At 41.3% G+C, this 17,554-nt stretch overlaps 2 protein-coding genes across 4 annotated transcripts; both read left to right on the forward strand.

The window, feature by feature from the left end:
- On the forward strand, positions 1-7,846 carry commd3 (COMM domain containing 3). Its single transcript, XM_066660625.1, has 8 exons — positions 1-193; positions 1,602-1,713; positions 1,799-1,862; positions 1,953-1,987; positions 4,682-4,742; positions 4,828-4,884; positions 4,987-5,049; positions 7,676-7,846. The coding sequence occupies exons 1-8, from the start codon at positions 58-60 to the stop codon at positions 7,733-7,735; spliced, it is 588 nt and encodes a 195-aa protein (XP_066516722.1). The 5' UTR covers positions 1-57; the 3' UTR covers positions 7,736-7,846.
- Positions 7,847-9,631: 1,785 nt separating this feature from the next.
- bmi1a (bmi1 polycomb ring finger oncogene 1a) lies at positions 9,632-17,250 on the forward strand. 3 transcript variants are annotated; one of them, XM_066660448.1, is made up of 10 exons: positions 9,632-10,113; positions 12,805-12,937; positions 13,021-13,117; positions 13,468-13,523; positions 13,637-13,687; positions 13,962-14,067; positions 14,148-14,193; positions 14,384-14,482; positions 14,695-14,775; positions 15,536-17,105. In XM_066660448.1, exons 2-10 carry the CDS (start codon positions 12,820-12,822, stop codon positions 15,821-15,823), a joined length of 942 nt encoding a protein of 313 aa, XP_066516545.1. In that variant the 5' UTR covers positions 9,632-10,113; positions 12,805-12,819; the 3' UTR covers positions 15,824-17,105. The 3 variants fall into 3 exon arrangements, with proteins under 3 accessions (XP_066516545.1, XP_066516616.1, XP_066516466.1); XM_066660519.1 differs by lacking the exon at positions 9,632-10,113 and adding an exon at positions 10,233-12,697 and having other exon boundaries at positions 16,963-17,250; XM_066660369.1 differs by lacking the exon at positions 9,632-10,113 and adding an exon at positions 10,234-12,697.
- The last annotated feature ends 304 nt before the right edge of the window (positions 17,251-17,554 follow it).

The raw sequence follows: 17,554 nt of genomic DNA on the forward strand, positions 1-17,554 counted from the left end.
ACATCTATCGAGCTCCCTGATCAGGTGACGCGTTCACGTGACCGCGCTTCACACAAAATGGAGTTGTCAGAGTCTGTGGTGAAGGGGCTGCAAACGTTAGCAGATTCGGCTTCATTCGACTTCAAATCTTTCTCTATATTCATTGAAACGGCCTTCGACACTCTGCTGTCCTCCAGGTGTCACGGTGCTCTGGGTAAGACTGATATTTTCTCCCCTTTTTTACTCCACTATCTTAGGGTTTGTTTACATTGGGGATGATGAGGGATCAGCTAACTGTGCTGTTCCACTGCTGTATTTCAGTAAAGATCCTTAATAAACCACTGCTTAACTTATATAAAGCGTTATCGTTGATTACAATTAGCTTAAGTCCCTTTAAACATCACAGTAAGTCTAATAGTCTGTATAGATAGTAGGCTAAGCTAGCATCTTAGCACGTATTGTAGCCGTCAGCATCATTCTAGACACTGCTGACAACCGAGATGTAATTATTATTATTTTTTACCTACGATAGAAGAACAGAATGTAATGGATGTAGGATAAAAAGAGAAGACATTAATGAGAGAATTGTATTTTTGTAGATATGGAGGAAAAGGCATACATACCTCTCTGTGTATTCATGATGCATTGTTCTGCTGTGTCAGAATCTCATTAAAACTGCTTAAGCATGTCCTGAATTATCTCAGTAGAGACAAACTAACAGCCTTTCTGTCTATAGATATTGCAGTAATGTAGTGTCTTGGCATATGGTGTAGCCTGTTTATGCAACACTACAGACAGCAGACACTGGTTTATATCCCTACACTTTAGCTGGAATAATAGTGAATGTCAAAAATGGATAAAAAGGTTTACATATCTTAGGAACCATCCAGCTAGATGGTAGAAGACTTTTAGTTGTTCCTGAAAGCTGTGCTGCCTCAATACCAACATATCCAAACTTATCTGACTATTCTAATTACTGAATTAGGCACAATTTAAAGGTATACTATGTAATATACACACATTAAAATTACAGTTTCAAAATCACTGTTATGTTCCACTGAGGTGTAACAGGGAGAACGCAGCCTCTGTTGCTACTAATCCAGGCTCAGCACTGCAGAAACTGCACTATGTAACTTTTGGAGGAGGGTAGGGAACCAATCTCCCTCCATTGATTTCAGTACAGTGCTGTACAAATGAATTACACTAGGGGAGCCCCAGCAGCAGCAGCAAAAAAAAAAAACAATACAAAAAAAAAAAAGCTTACCTAGTGTTCCTTTAAGGTGCACACATGGTGTTATCTCTATTGAAAAACATTATAAATATAAACATACACTCAGGAGTAGCCACGCAAGAGCCTAAACTCTCCATGCCCATAGAGTTGTCTAGGGAGATAAAAATCCCTGTAGCATTGAGCTGGGGTGCAGTGGAGCTCTGGGATATGTTGAGGTAGCCCTTGTGATTCTCTCTGCTGTCCATAGGATTATAAGTTGATTCAGAAAGGGATGCCCCGGCCATATAACAGTTTATATTAATGTTAGACTTTAATTCAGCAAAAGCTCTTGCGCTCTCTCTCTCTCTCATATATATATCAGATGACTTTACTTTGTTTCCACTCATCATAGATCACTCCCAGTTGAAGAACATTGATCAAGCGCTTCTGAAACACTGTCATATCGCAATAACCACTTTTATACTAGAAGCGGTAAAGCAAAATGCAGACAAGTCAACCATCAGGTAATGATTTCATGCTTTGTCAACCGTTATTCCTGCAGTAGTTTAGTGTCCATTTCAACAAAATGACCAACATTTGTCTTTACAGTTCGTGCCTTGAGGATGTCAGGTTTGATACAGAGAGGGTGGATGCCTTTTATACTTTATTCCAGGTGAGGTCTAACCCCTTTCACTGAATATGTCTAATTTTGTAAATTATTTGTAGAGTAAGAATGGTTCACTTTTATTTATTTATTTTTCAGAAAAACAAAAGAAACCTGGAAAGTCTTTTGTCAAGGTCAGTTATGTAGAGATGTATCCTGGATGCTAATTCTCTCTACTTGTATATAGATATTTATATGTACACTCTCTCTCTTATATATATATATATATATATATATATATATATATATATATATATATAATTATTTATGTGTGTGTGTATGCATGCATGTATGTATATAGATAGATAGATATAGATATATAGATAGATATAGATAGGGGTTGGACAATGAAACTGAAACACCTGGTTTTAGACAACAATAATTTATTAGCATGGTGTATGGCCTCCTTTTGCGGCCAAAACAGCGTCAATTTGTCTTGGGAGTGACGTATACAAGTCCTGCACAGTGGTCAGAGGGATTTTAAGCCATTCTTCTTGCAGGATATTGGCCAGGTCACTACGTGATGCTGGTGGAGGGAATGTTTCCTGATTCGCTCCTCCAAAACACCCCAAAGTGGCTCAATAATATATAGATCTGGTGACTGTGCAGGCAATGGGAGATGTTCAACTTCACTTTCAAGTTCATCAAACCAATCTTTCACCAGTCTTGCTGTGTGTATTGGTGCATTGTCGTCCTGATACACGGCATCGCATTCAGGATACAATGTTTGAACCATTGGATGCACATGGTCCTCCAGAATGGTTCGGTAGTCCTTGGCAGTCCTTGGCCCATCTAGCACAAGTATTGGGCCAAGGGAACGCCATGATAGGGCAGCCCAAATCATCACTGATCCACCACCATGCTTCACTCTGGGCATGCAACAGTCTGGGTGGTACGCTTCTTTGGGGTTTCTCCACACCGTAACTCTCCCGGATGTGGGGAAAACAGTAAAGGTGGACTCATCAGAGAACAATACATGTTTCACATTGTCCATAGCCCAACATTTGCGCTCCTTGCACCAATGAAACCGACGTTTGGCATTGGCATGAGTGACCAAAGGTTTGGCTATAGCAGCCAGGCCGAGTACATTGACCCTGTGGAGCTCCTGACGGACAGTTCTGGTGGAAACAGGAGAGTTGAAGTGCACATTTAATTCTGCTGTGATTTGGGCAGCCATGGTTTTATGTTTTTTTTTGATACAATCCGGGTTAGCACCCGAACACCCCTCTCAGACAGCTTCCTCTTGCGTCCACAGTTAATCCTTTTGGATGTGTTTCGTCCTTCTTGGGGGTATGCTGACATTACCCTGGATACCGTGGCTCTTGATACATCACAAAGACGTGCTGTCTTGGTCACAGATGCGCCAGCAAATCGTGCACCAACAATTTGCCCTCTTTTGAACTCTTGTATGTCATCCATAATGTTGTGTGCATTGCAATATTTTGAGCAAAACTGTGCTCTTACCCTCTGCTAATTGAACCTTCACACCCTGCTCTTACTGGTGCAATGTGCAATTAATGAAGATTGGCCACCAGGCTGGTCCAATTTAGCCATGAAACCTCCCACAGTAAAATGACAGGTGTTTCAGTTTCATTGTCCAACACTGTGTGTGTACTAATCCGATTTCTTTTTTTTTTTTTTAAATAATTGCTTTGAAAAAAAAAAAAAAAAAACTTTGGGTGCCTTTTACATAAGTCAACAGTCAAAGTATTGTAACATTATATTATACTCACTTGCAAGAAATACATTGCACCCAAAACACAGTTCAGTTGCCAATACTGATTTTTTTTATTTAAACATAACTTTTCACAGCATTTAGCTGGTCAACACTATTCAGACATTTATCCTGAAATTTTAAAACTTAAAGCAAAACTTTAAATATAAGGATCTAAAGTAATATTCAAAATGAAAGTAGTGCAAACATGGCTTTTTGTGACCCTCAACTAGTAGTAAGATGGCTGCCAGTTCAATCTTTTTCCATCACATGAAACCTGAAATTCAACTCAGTGAAATCTCTATACAAAACTTAACACTTGTATAAAAACTTTTCCAGTATAAAAAATACAAATATGTTTGTGGTGTTAAAGTTCCCACCACTGCTACCACCTCGTGAGACACTGGGCGGTCTTGCTGTCTTCTCCACACTGCTTTACAAGCCTCTCACAACAATCGCTCTATCACGTGATGCCTGCCGGTCCTATGCGAAAGTGCTGCATTGGCTTACGGCCTGTTGCAAATTTCACCCAAAAATTATTATTATTATTATTTTTTTATATATATTTAATGGATCGGATTGCATGTTTTGTTCCTTTACGATATCCGATCCAGCAATTTAGGCCAGAATCGGACCGATACTGAATATCAGATCGGCGCATCCCTAATGTATGCATACATACATTCTATATATTTTTATTTTTTTATACCCCAACATCCCAAATTGCTATAGTCACTTTTATATCTGCACTTTATTTGTTAATATACTGTATTTTGTAAGGCAAACTGCATTTGTCATTGTACCTGTACTCTGCACAATGACAATGTTGAAACTAATCTAATCAAATTACAGGTTGAATTTTTCATAAATATTTATAGCCTGAATTGATCTGACATTGTAGCTAATACAATGTGGGCTGGTGTCAGCATCACGGATTAAGCTTTGTAACTTAGTTTTGGATTACATTGTATTAGCAATGAAGAATAGCCTTTGAGAATTCTTGTCTTAATCTTAACTTGTGTTGGTCAGCTGACCTCGTGTACACCCTGTGGTCTAAAAGGAATGGAATATGTACTAATCATCAGTTTTCACTTGCCTTTGTTTTTCTTTCTAGTATTGACAGATGCCCCCCACACATAACTGATGCCTCGTGGCGTCTGGAGTATTGCATAAAGGTAAGATGCCATTTCGGTTAACTATTAAAGGAGATGACAAAACTAATACCATCCTTTGAGACTTGTGTTTTTTTTTTTGTATTAGAATGGCCATGTGCATAAGGTCAATCAACCATCTTACCTCATCTCATTCAACCTTGAGGTATGTGTCTGTGTATTCTACATTCTGCTTAAAATTGATTCATTTATTCCTCTGTTTCCAATGTTCCAGAATTGGCACTAACACCAAACTGATATTTTACAGAATGGCGAAAGTGAGGGAACGACTTCAGAATTAAATTTTAGTTGCACGTTGGAGCAACTTCAGGTATTTATTTAAGATGATAACATCAGACAGTTGCATAAAATGTTAATCTGTTTCCACCAGAAGGAAATCCTTAGATTTATATCCAATGGAAACAATGAGCCTCCATAAGTCACCTGAACCACACTGACAGCCCTGCACATAAGAGTCTGAAGTGTATTTGTCTCCAGGCTGTTTTCTTGACTTTGCAGCATGGCATGGCATGTCTAATGTATATTTAATTAAAAAGCTGAAGTTTAAATATTTTAGACACCCAGCTTGAGTCCAAATTCATTTTAGCAGAGACAAGTGGTGGAAGGTTAAAGGGACTTTACTGGATGACGTAAACAAAGTGATGTATAGGGTGTTGGTGTGAAATATTTGACTGGACATGAAAGTACACTTTCAGAAAAACTGTCACTGTGGTGGTAGCCTCAAAGGTACATATTCAGTACTTTTTTTTTTTTTTTTAGTTATTTACAATTCATATAGAAATATTTTATAGTTAAAGTCAAGCTGTGTTGATTTCATACACCCCATTTCATCTCATGTATTTTATTTTACACGGTTTTATAACGAATGCTTAGAAATATTCACCTCTCCTGGATAAGACTTAAAACATCTGTTGTTTTCATTTGTGATGATGGTAAAATAGTGGAATTTCTGGAAACACAGAAACCAGTAGATCTTGTTGGAGACAATGTTCTGCATGGCCCAAACCATCTCTCAGCAGCATGGTCTCAATGTGAAATCTACATATTTTACTAGAAGACCATTTCCATTGTTCGTACAATGTGTAGTAAATATAGTTTGCCTTTTTAAAATTCATACCAATCAAAGTTTCATAATCTACAAATGTGAATATCTGGAGTGATCTTTTTAGAAGTATTTATACTAAAAGTCATTACTAATTGTGATGCCTTAGTACTGTATAAGCTGCATATTCCTAATCATTTAAAACAAACGAAGTTGACTAGAAATCAAAAGCTCACTCAACAATTTAGTGGTAAAACTTCTTTGAAAACTGAGATTCCCTTTTAATCCATGGTTCTGAGAACACCAGGCTTGTCATGAAACAAATGATCTTTTTTAAAGACAAAGAAACAGGAAATTGTGAGCTTGCCCTAATTCCAGTTAAAGCAGAAAGAGCTTGGATTGTTGATATGATGATACCTGTGAAAAGAATGTTGTTTGTTAGACTACCTAAAGACATTTATTAAGTGTTCAGTGTGTGTTTTTGAGTGTGTCACAATCTGAATCCATTACAGCATGGATTTAAATCCTTTCACAATGAATATTAAAATAAATCCAGCCTTGTTTCTGATCAACAAGCCATGGTCAGCCCCGAGGATTTGTGTGTAGTTTTTCATTTGTTCACTTTTGAACTTTCCACCTTTTTTAACGTTGAGAATTTAGTTGCAGCATTTAAAAAAAACGTTGATCTGGAGTTGATTTAAATGTAATTGTTTGTCCAGCTGTTTGGGGTTTTCATGGGTAAATGGCCTGCTTTAGTGTCAGCTTTTGATTTCCACAAACACACTGCTGCCCTTAAACACACACCATTAGTAATTTACCAAGGCGCTGAATTAGCGTGATCTAAATCATCTTCCTGACAGTCATTATGCTGAAGACGTATATATTTTTAAATACCTCTTTCTGGGAACGGCCCTGGCTCAGATTTAATCACCTCCACGTTTTCCGAGCCAAGTGTCATTTATAAATTTGTATGTTTATGGCTTTTATTTATTTATTTATTTAGTTTAGTTGCATAAATTAATTTAAGACGAGTACACGTAGAAATTCATCGGGCAGTTAATCCACCCCACGCTATGCTCCTTACACTTTTTCAGTTCTTGTATATCTTTCAAATCTGTATTTTCAAGGAGCTGAGGGACACAGCAGTAGAAATGATCTAAATCATCGATCGAGACGGCCAGTTTATCCCACCATCTTTATTTATATCATTTTGTTTTCTTTTCAACACAAACGTTCAACTTTTGGCCTCGAAAGAAGGTCTGGGTGGCTCTTATTTACATCTATTCAGCAGCCCTTCCCTCGACCTTATCACATGCTCCTTTTGGGTTATTCCTCTCCGCTGAATTTTAAATATGAACTGCGGGATGTAGAGGTTCTTAATAAATGAACAAAGATGTTGATGAGGCAGGTCTGTTTTACCGATGAAGTGCCTGTATTTATGGTTCACGGCAGTTTGTTGTTTTGCCACGTCTTTGTCTGGAGAAACGCAAATGAAATGTAAATTAAAGAGTGACTTAATTAAAGCAGTGGTCTCCACGACCACATAACCCCCAGATGGTTCACTTTTTTTTGGGGTACCACCCCGAAACACAATGCAGAGAGAAAGAGAGAAAGAGAGAGAGAGAGAGAGAGTGAGAGAGAGATAGATAGAGATGTGCAGCAGGGTGTCAGGGTGGATTTGAGGACAAGTAATTATATAATGATTACAGAGAATTGTTTCTTAATTTATATCAATATCAAGAGTGCACGGAGCTTGTCTGAGTCAGCTGATGTCACGTCAGTGTAATTTCTAAACATTGATGCAATTGTTCTAATTGTTTGGGGATATAAAATACATGGAAATGGGTGTCTGGAAAAGTGACAAAGCTTTGGCTGTGATCTGAACCCTGTTTAGGATTTAGTGGGGAAGATGAAGGACGCAGCGAAGAGCGTGGAGAGAGCCACCCAGCTCTGAAGACCCGAAAGGCGGCGGGACACCCCTCACCACATTCGATCCCAGCGGACACACCGAGGATTGTTTCTATCTGCTCTTTCTATGATTCCTTTTTTCATAAAATAAAACATGATCCAAAACGTTTGCGTTGCAGTCGTGATCTTTGGGATGTGCTGTATGTCTGTATATATATGGTGATTCACATCACTGAAGTGTGTGAATACCCTGGGATATATATTATTTAGGACTAAGCACAGTAACAGCGAGCAGCTCCAGTAAAGACCGTTCCAGTAGTGCTCTTCTATAGTCGCTGGAGTGTGGATGACGTTAACGTTGACAGCAGAGCTATGTCCCCTTTTTTTAAAGGCAAACTTAACATCTGTTCATTAATACATGCTAATAGAGATGTCAGAGGTCTGCTTAAACCTCGGTTACAGCGCGAGGTTGAGAGTAACAAGCTTAAGACGTGAAATACACACGTCCCCAGTCTTTACCTTGTCACTGATTAAAGGTATGAGTCTCAGTGACCATCCAGAACTCCACAGAGTCCACAGAGACGTGACCCATCAGACAACTATCGACGCTCAACTGAAGAAGATACTGTACTTAAATAATTACTGGCGGGATGTTACCTGTTTTCAAACCGTAAAACGCGCACTCGACTGAATAAAAGACTCCGCTCTCTCCTCAGTTACTGTTCTTCTGTATGACCTCAGTCTCCAGTTCTCTTTCCTGTGTGATGTGATGGTTTTTATTGTCGATGCTGCTGTCTGATCGGGTCCCTACGCTGACTCAGTAGCTTCAGCTTTTTTAAATGAAACCGATAGAGAAGAACAGAGGGGTCCACACTTCAGTTCCGGTGTCGAAAGACGCTGGATGTTCCCCGGAGTTCTACCACAGACGCTTCTCAGTATTTAAACAGGACCCTGAACGACCATTTGAAAGGATGGGATATTCTTAGCCTTTCCCAATCTAAATATTGTAAATAATATTCTACATGGCCTTAAAAACGGGTTCCACTATGGTCTGTGTCTGAGAACCCTTTTCTAAGAGTGTACCCGCCTCTGGATTTAGGTTTGAATATTAAAAAATAACGCAGCAAAAGTGAAAAAAAGTAAAAAAAAAAAAAACATCAGAAACTCCAAACACTTGAAAATTTCATGGCGTGTGCATTTCTTCCAAAATCAGGATTCTACGGACTGTCTTTATTAAAGGTTCTAGATTAAAGACTTGTTTAATTTACGTGGTTCTAACACCAAAACAAGCTCTTAAGTCGTTTCAACCTGCGTCATAACACAAGAAAAACCCGTTTTGGTGCTAGAACCGTTTAAAATATAAGATCTGGAACCATCCATATATTCTTTTCTAGTCTGAAGAGTCGTTCCATCATACAGCTGTCTCTGTATAGAACTCATAGTTCTAAAAATATTAAAATTTAATCTTGAACCACCGTTTTAAGATAATGTTGCAGAAAGGTGACAGTTTTGACTCGTGAGTTGGGGTTTTTCTGATGAATTTCCAATGATTTTTGAACAATGTTTGTTTACAGAACAAACCACTGTGGAAAAGTTTTTTTTTTTTAATTTACACGAAGGTTCTCTTTAGAACCAGTGGCTTTGCTGAAGAACCTGTGAATAGCCGTTTTTAAGGCTTCAGTGTTTCCACATCAGTTTCTCACTCCAGACCACCATGAGCTGCTGAGGAGGCACGCGGTGGAAATAAACATCAAACATCACTAAGAATCAAAAACAGCCGCTACGTGAAGAAATTAAGTGCTGCGCGTGAACCCAACGTTCGCCGCCCCCACTCATCCACTAACAATACACCGACACATATTCCCAGGACGCCCTTAAGGAGCGGTACCACGTGACGCACGGGGGCGGGCGCACTGCAAGCCATTTTGGGGGCCGGAGTCAGTTTGCGCGAGGCTTTCAGCTTTCAGCGCCGGGAATCCGATCGCGAGAGCAAAACGCGCAAAGAAAGCCTGCGCGCGCCAGCACTGCGCGAGCAACGCACCGAGCATCGGCACCAGAGGTCTCGCCGCGAGCTTTTAGGCCACCGCGCGTGAGGGGGTGGCAACAGGCCAGCGCGAGGGTTTGGTGCGCGAGGCTTGGCGCAATTTCACCGCGAAATGCTCGCGACTTTCGCAGCTCGGCTCGCGACTGACAGCGTCTGCAGCAGTTCCGTTTTCAAGATGGCCGCTCGGCTCGCGCTCGTTTGCTGGTGATCGACTTTTTTTCCCTCCCCTCCTCCCTCTCCTCCTCTCCTCCTCCTCTTCCCTCCCTCCATCCCTCCCTCCTTCTCTCTGTCTCTTTTCTCTTTCTTTCCCCTCTTTCTCCTTCCTTCTCTCCGTCAACTTAAGCGCTCTGAAGGAAAGTCCAGGGTTGTTGCGCCGCCAGGTGCGTCCTTTTTTCTTCTGTGTGTGTGTGTGTGGACCGCGTGCGCCCTTTTACGTTTTGTGTATGTGGAAGTACGTGTGTGTGTGTGTGTGTGTGTATGTGTGTATGTGTATGTGTGTACGTGGTGTGATGTTTGAAATCGCGCACGCGATCGCTATTGCGGCTCTTTATTGACGCCGTGTTTATCATGACTTCTCTTCGCGTGGCGCCGCGCGCAGCGTTTAATTAGTCTTTTGTCGTTTTATTCTCGCGTTCACGCGCTTTGTTCACGATTTCTGCTTCGTCCCGAGCACGCGACCTGGCTCGGATGGGCGCGCGATCAGACGCGTTTTCTGCTTATTCCGAGCCCGAGTGATGCTCCCATCCCGTACACGTTATAGAGCCGGGGTCTCTGAGGGGTGCAGGAGGCGTTGGGTTTGCTCTAATAGGAAAAAAGCTCGGTTTGCGACTTGGAGGAACTTAAATCCAGCAGCTGGAGGCTGAGAAGAGGCGGCTCGCGCACGGGGAGCGCGTGCGTTTATGAGAATCATTCGTTAATATAAAGGCGGGTGAAATGTGCAGACCGCACTCTGTAAAACCCTCGTGCGTTTCCGAGCGCTGTGGGTTCGGTGTAGCTGTTTGTTGTTGTTGTTTGTTGTTGTTATTTCATTGACAATAGTGTGGCACGTGTCGGAGGGGGGCTTGCACGGGGCTCGCGCTGCAGCCTGTTTACTCGCTGCTCGGATCGTTAAACCTGGGGTTTAAAGATGAGGCCGATGTTGAGAGCTGGGTTTATAGTCTGAGAGCTTCATTTTATCAGGCGGTGCATTTTCTGTTCTGGCTTCAACGTCATTGATCAGTTTGGCTTTTTTATTTTTTTTTAAATAAAAACGCTGTTGACATTTTTACGCTTCGTGTCTTCGTCTCTTGTCTCCGTCAGACCTCGGGTGTGGGATTTGACGGGGCCTGGTGGATCAGGTGTAAATCAAAGTAGCCTAAATTTTAACAGTGTGTCTAGTCCTGCGCTGAGGATCAAGAATAAGACGCAGATCAATGTTGTTGTATGAGGCTTGACCAGTTGCCTTTGTTTCTCAGGCAGCTTCGGGCTTTGCACTAGGCACGAATTCTCAGTTTAGCCAGATCTACTAAGCTCAAACTCAAGCCTGCATAGAGCTGAGGGACATTTGGGCAGTTCTCAACTCTGAAGAATCACGGACGGTAAAGACACAAAGCAGGGTTTCCCAGTTTATCCGGATAAATTAAGCCCAAACTCAGTCCTGTGCGGAGTGAGCTGAAGAGCGGTTCTAAGGGGAAATATCGGGTTTAAATTAAACCTGGTAAACTACAAAAAACCCTTAACGTTTGTCAAGGTGCACCTGTGTTTACTCCCTTGCAGCAGTCAGGGGCGTTTGTGGAGGACGTTATGGGGGGCGTCTGTTTACTCAACCCCCACGGATTCAAAACACACAGCACTGGAGGTGATATTTAAACCGAGGTCTGTGTAAACGACGGTGTGCTGTTCTCCCGCTGTCATTAACCTGGGGCCAGGGAATGGACAGAAGCCCGGTGCAGTATCAGACAGAGCCGATGTTTTGACTGGACTGCAGCTGTTGACAGATTATCCCTCGTGGTCATCACGGAGCCCACACTGATGAGGACAAGGCTGCTCCTCACTGGCGCAACGCAAATTAACGGCTAGGTATAAGGTTGCGTTAGTGCTGGTCAGACGTGTTGTTCGGTCGTTTCTCCGCATGTTCCCTGCTTTTGGATCCCATTCCTTTTGGTTTTCTTTGGTCACAGCGTCCAGCCTGATCTCCCCTGGCGCGTGTGGAACGATCTGCTGCCGGTGGGAATATAAAGCGGTGTCTTCATTACTGAAACCAATGGGGATTTTGGAGATCTTCGTGCCTTCACGAACCCGGAGGAACCTGATGGTCATCTCTTGCCAAGTCTGTGATGAACTGGGCGCCAAGCCCGTGAAGAAAGTTTCGTCTACGCATGCTTCTTTTAGTCCGTGCCCGCCCGTGTTTCCCTGCGGCTCCGGTAGGATGCTGCAAGGGAAAAAGGAGCACTGAGCCGTCTTTTGGCTTCACTGCCCAGCACCAGCGAGCTGACCTCCAACCGCGTGTCCAATTCAGACCCAGTGCTGGGCAAAACAGCGCGGTTCCAAACTGAACCCTGCATCCGTAGATACGCGTTTCCATTGCTGCGGTTTAATTCGTCGCCACGTGGAAAGGACCGATGTTGCTATAGAAACAGAAAGCATCCCCGAGCTCTGCTGAACTCAGAGTGGCAGTTCAGGAAAAATGCCACTGCTTAAATACCCCAAATCAGCTCAGAGGGGTGGGTAGAACCGGGCTGTGTCGGATGCTGTGTTCTATAGTGTGTAGTCTGTGGTCTTGTTGTCCTTGTGTGTGTGTGCGTGTGTGTCTGTCCAAAGAAAAACATGTTTCTCCAAAGTAGTTCCCCTACAAGAGAAGGACAAAACCTCATTAACTTTTCATTAACTTTTTTTTTGGAGCATTTCTATTGGTCCATTCACCATGGCATTTTCACAAAGTGTCAGTGACAGCAGCTGTGTTCACAAGATGCAGTAAAAATGGAGGTACATGCTTTTCTCTGGACAGAGACATCATGGTGATTTTGGACTGTCCATCAGTCTAGCTGAATATCTCTCTCTCTCTCTCTCTCTCTCTTTCTCTCTATCTCTAGGCGTTAAACCCTTCCATGACAATGCATCGCACAACAAGGATCAAGATCACTGAACTCAACCCTCACCTGATGTGTGTCCTTTGTGGGGGGTACTTCATTGATGCCACCACAATCATAGAATGCCTGCATTCTTGTAAGTACCTGCTCAACACCTGCTTCCACCAGGTTCAGTCACACCTCACCTGATGACTCCTGTTCTCTCCTTTGATTCATCAGTCTGTAAAATGTGCATTGTCCGGTACCTTGAGACCAGTAAGTACTGCCCCATATGTGACGTCCAGGTGCACAAAACAAAGCCCCTTCTCAACATAAGGTGAGCCATGATCCATTTTTTCCCCATCACTCCCTTAGTGAATGTATTGAGGAAGAGGAATGATGTCTGATAAGCACGTAGTTTTTCATATCTCCTGTGGTTTCTGTTGTAAAAGAATCAGCCATAACTACTCTAAATAACCTGTAGTCTATCCCTATATCTACTGTATGTATTGATATTGTGGCCATTATAACAGACACAGTAAACTGTATCCAAAGGACTCCGATGTTAAATGAGAATATTAAATATAAACTTGGAAGTATTGCGTATAGTAAATAAAACCTTTGATTCTGCAGTTGCTGCTCAGATAAAAATGTACACAACTAAGTGGGTGTTTTCCACTCTCTCAGGTCAGACAAAACTCTCCAGGACATCGTGTACAAATTGGTTCCAGGGCTCTTCAAAAGTAAGCGACATTAAATACCAGGGGTAGACATTTGGACAAAGATGTAAAACTGTTCAGTGACAATATCCCTCTTCTCCTCACTTAGAGCTCTTCCTTTCCTTTCTTTCTTGCAGATGAAATGAAACGGAGGAGAGATTTCTATGCTGAACATCCATCAGTAGATAGTACATTATTTTTTACTTGTTTATTAACAGTTTACATGCTATTATTATTTAATAGATACATCTATAAACACCTACCTACCTACCTACATATATATATATATTTCAATGGAAGTCAGTGTAAAACTATTCATTTCCTTGTGCACTTCATTCGCTGTGAAATGTTCACTGTGTGAAGGACAGCTGCTGTGTGTAAACTATGTAATGATGTAGTAAACTTAAAACATGATACATTTTTATTTTTATTTTTATTTTTTTTTTTATCATTTTTTTCCAGCTGCTAATGGGTCCAATGAGGATCGTGGAGAGGTTGCAGACGAAGACAAGAGGATCATCACGGACGATGAGATTATCAGCCTCTCCATTGAGTTTTTTGACCCAAGGTGTGTATTTTCATCTGCTGCAAGCACAGTTTGTCCTTTGTATAATTTCAGGGCTTAATTATTTATGATTTTTATTTTAGGCCGAGACAGCAAAGCAGCACAGAGGACAAACCGACAAAAGAAGAGGTGAGAGTATTTGCCCTGCTCCTAATGGAGATCATTTTTAATATTGTTTAATATTAAAAGTAATCATCATGTTCAGATTATTAGTTCAGTTTAACTGTAACCGCATGCTCCAGTTTTTCCAGTTTGTTGAAAAGCCTGATGTTTGTACTACTCCTTTTCTGAGATGTGTTTCTGATTGGTTCTTTCCAAGGTAAATAACAAGAGGTACTTACAGTGTCCCGCTGCTATGACTGTGATGCATTTGAGGAAATTTCTGCGAAGTAAGATGGATATTCCCTGTAGCTTCCAGGTGGGTTATTTTCCAGACTTTAATTCCTAGGGATTGGGGTGTTGTTGTAGTAGTTTGGCTTTCCAAAATTACACAGTTTACAATATTATTTCGCCATCTCTTCAGTTTGTGGTACATTGCACATTTTAAACCATGTTTCAGGGGATTTTCCTCTATTTCAGGAATCTGTGCCATAACAGGATGCCACTGTCTCTTCTGTCATTTTTCTGCAGATTGAAGTTATGTATGAGGACGAGCCGCTGAAAGATTACTACACATTAATGGACATTGCTTACATTTACACGTGGAGAAGGGTGAGAAATCTCAAGCAAATAATCGTTCACAATTTTATCTCCTGTTTTGACCTTGCTGTCAAATGCATTTTTAGCTTAGTGGTGTGTTAGTGAAAACATCACACATCCCCTGGAATAACGTTGATTTTAAAAGTAAGAATTGTGTGGAAAAGCCATAGCACATTTTGTTTTCTATATAATTTTTCAGGGATTTTTAAACTTAGTTTTTCTACAATGTGCAGAAAATACCACAATTTTTTAAATTTCCAGTACTGTAAAAATCAATCTACATCTTTGTGATTTTATGGAACAATTTTTTCTTTGTCAGATTTTTTTTTCAGACTCATGTTTAGAGAAGTTTTTTAAGGCAAACTTATATATATATATTAAAGCTGGCTCAGCTGTAATACTTTTCCTGTAATACTTAAGTTTCTGGAGGGTTTTCACTTTTTAAAAAATAATAGTTATCTCTGTCTGCAAATTCCTTCAGCTCTGCCTTTATAAAGTAAAGAATAAGTGTGAAAATAAGCAGAGATCAAAAGAAAAGCGAAGAACCTAAATCAGCGGTCCTCAACTGGTCCCACCTTTTCTCATTATGTAGTGAGCCTTTTAAAAACCTCAAAATCAGTGTCTCATTCAGTCAAACGTTTGTCTTTGATCATTGTGGTGTGTGTTGTGTTGTCATGAACATGAGGTAGAGGTTGTATAAGCGCGTGCAGCATGTGTATTTATACTGTCATTGTACAGTAGCTCACGTTAATATCTGCTCGATGTTTCTAAGAACGGTCCTCTGCCGCTGAAGTACCGGGTGAGACCCAACTGTAAGAAGATGAAGCTCGCGCAGGTCCCGGATACCCTCCCGCGCTCGGAAAGCGACTCTTCCAGCGAGAAGGGCTCGAGTCCCGCGGGGGTTCCGTCCACCTCCTCCCCGCTGCAGTCCACTCGCTTCCCGCACCTCTCCGGTTCCATGAATGGGTCCTCGTCCATTCCCAGCGCCGCGCCTCAGTTCCCCTTCAGCGGCAAGGCGCGCAAACCCTCCCTCAACGGCTCCTCGACGTCATCCGGCTGATTCCGAGGGTTTCCGATGGATTTCGAGTGATTCCGAGATTCTGGGACTTCAAGACTCTGTGGCAAGAGTTTGTGCATCCCCTCCTCATCCCCAACACACCCCAGATTCCAAACTGAAATCATGTTGGGGTTGTTTCTGTTTCTTTTCTTGAGTCGGATTTCCAAACAAACGTCATGCTGTTGTTATTTTCTGAGGACGCGTCCTCTACACTGTAAAGAGTGGCGATGACGAAAGAGGCATACTCTACATTTTATTGATTTATTTAGATATTTAGCTGTCTCCCCTCGTTGTGTCGACCAATAAATGACAAGCGGTTTTAAAGTGGCGAGTTCAGAAGGAACTGGTTATTTGACACTTCACAGAGCAAGAAGCTGACAACGTTTTGTTAGACGTCCCATAATCTCAGGGATTTAGCTCCGAGATAAACCAGGTGTAAAAGTGCAAAACACACGTGCACACTTTAGTGGAAGTCTTTAAGATTACTATTAATTTGACTGACTCTTTGAGGAACTGCTATGGAATATAAAGCGTGTCATTATTACAGCACAGGCCACATTTTTAAAATAAAATTATTATTATTATTACTAGTCGTTTTATTTTAATTTAGTAAATAAACACAATTTTAAAACGTCATTTTAAATATATTTTAGGGAATGTGTGCTTATTTTGAAACCACCGTAGAAACTGACCGGGGGTGCGCAAACTTCAACACGTTTCCATGCCAACGCCGCATCTACGTAGCTGTGTTTATAGCTAAGGTTCTCGAGTTCTGAACGTGTACTGCACAGTGTAGCGTTAACATACACGAAGTGCCGTGTGTATTTCACTCACATCTGGAGTCGCGTTTGCAGAATCGTTTTGTATTTTTTTTATTTATATTTTTTGTAGAAAATACTTTTTTTTTTTTATAACAAACACGTCCCTTTCCTTTGGCCCTCGTTTATCATTTATTTCCCCCTAAAAACCAAACTAATCCAGAAGGCGTTGCTTGTATTTTAAAACGTGTATGTTCTTAAAAAAAGCATGACTTTGACTTTGGTTTTGCCTTTTCTTTGGGTAGTTTAGGCCTGTACTAAACATTCCTGATTATATCCAGCTGCATTTACAGTGTATCAGATAAAACAGATCTATATATTTAGTTCCTTTTCAGAGAGAAGTGCGGTAAAGGCCTGTGTGTATTAGACGGATGTGAGGGTGAAGGTTGGAGGCTGAGTTGGGGCCGTCTGTGGTTCTCACGCGGACATATTTTGAGGAAAAACGCGTTGAACGACGCCGAAGAGTAAGACTCCTCATCCTCCATCCAACCAGCGCTCACCTCTTGGACAGCAGCCTCTGAATCCCAGTGTTCCTGTGTCTCCTGGTCGATTGTATGAGTGTCTGTTGTATTGTGACTGTTGAACAGTATAAAAACATCAGAATAAAACATTTTACACTTTCAGTCTCATCTCCGTTTATACAAAAACACATGATGCAGAATACAGGAAACAGCGGTTCTTCAACAGTTCCAAAGAACCTCTCTGACACCTTAGAAACCACTGAAATGTACTTGAAAGTCATTTTTGCAATTGTTTCTAAAGGAACCGTCACCTGAAAGAACAGACCAATGATTCCTGAATGCTGAACCTCGGTGAAGGATTTTTTTAACGTCATACAATACGTCATAATAAGGTCTCATTTGAACAAGGGTCCTCAAAGAAAAACATCTAAGTTTATTTACTTGAAAAACCTACA

Source organism: Hoplias malabaricus, chromosome 1 (assembly GCF_029633855.1).
Source record: "Hoplias malabaricus isolate fHopMal1 chromosome 1, fHopMal1.hap1, whole genome shotgun sequence".
In the NCBI taxonomy this organism is placed as follows: domain Eukaryota; kingdom Metazoa; phylum Chordata; class Actinopteri; order Characiformes; family Erythrinidae; genus Hoplias; species Hoplias malabaricus.

Excerpts from the sequence above, each read along its gene's own strand:
- commd3 (XM_066660625.1), top strand. The coding sequence starts at position 58 with ATGGAGTTGTCAGAGTCTGTGGTGAAGGGGCTGCAAACGTTAGCAGAT. Across the intron at positions 194-1,601 it reads CAGGTGTCACGGTGCTCTGG|ATCACTCCCAGTTGAAGAAC; the intron begins GTAAGACTGATA and ends CACTCATCATAG. Across the intron at positions 5,050-7,675 it reads GCACGTTGGAGCAACTTCAG|GATTTAGTGGGGAAGATGAA; the intron begins GTATTTATTTAA and ends AACCCTGTTTAG.
- bmi1a (XM_066660369.1), top strand. Across the intron at positions 13,524-13,636 it reads GGTTCCAGGGCTCTTCAAAA|ATGAAATGAAACGGAGGAGA; the intron begins GTAAGCGACATT and ends TCTTTCTTGCAG. Across the intron at positions 14,194-14,383 it reads ACAAACCGACAAAAGAAGAG|GTAAATAACAAGAGGTACTT; the intron begins GTGAGAGTATTT and ends GTTCTTTCCAAG.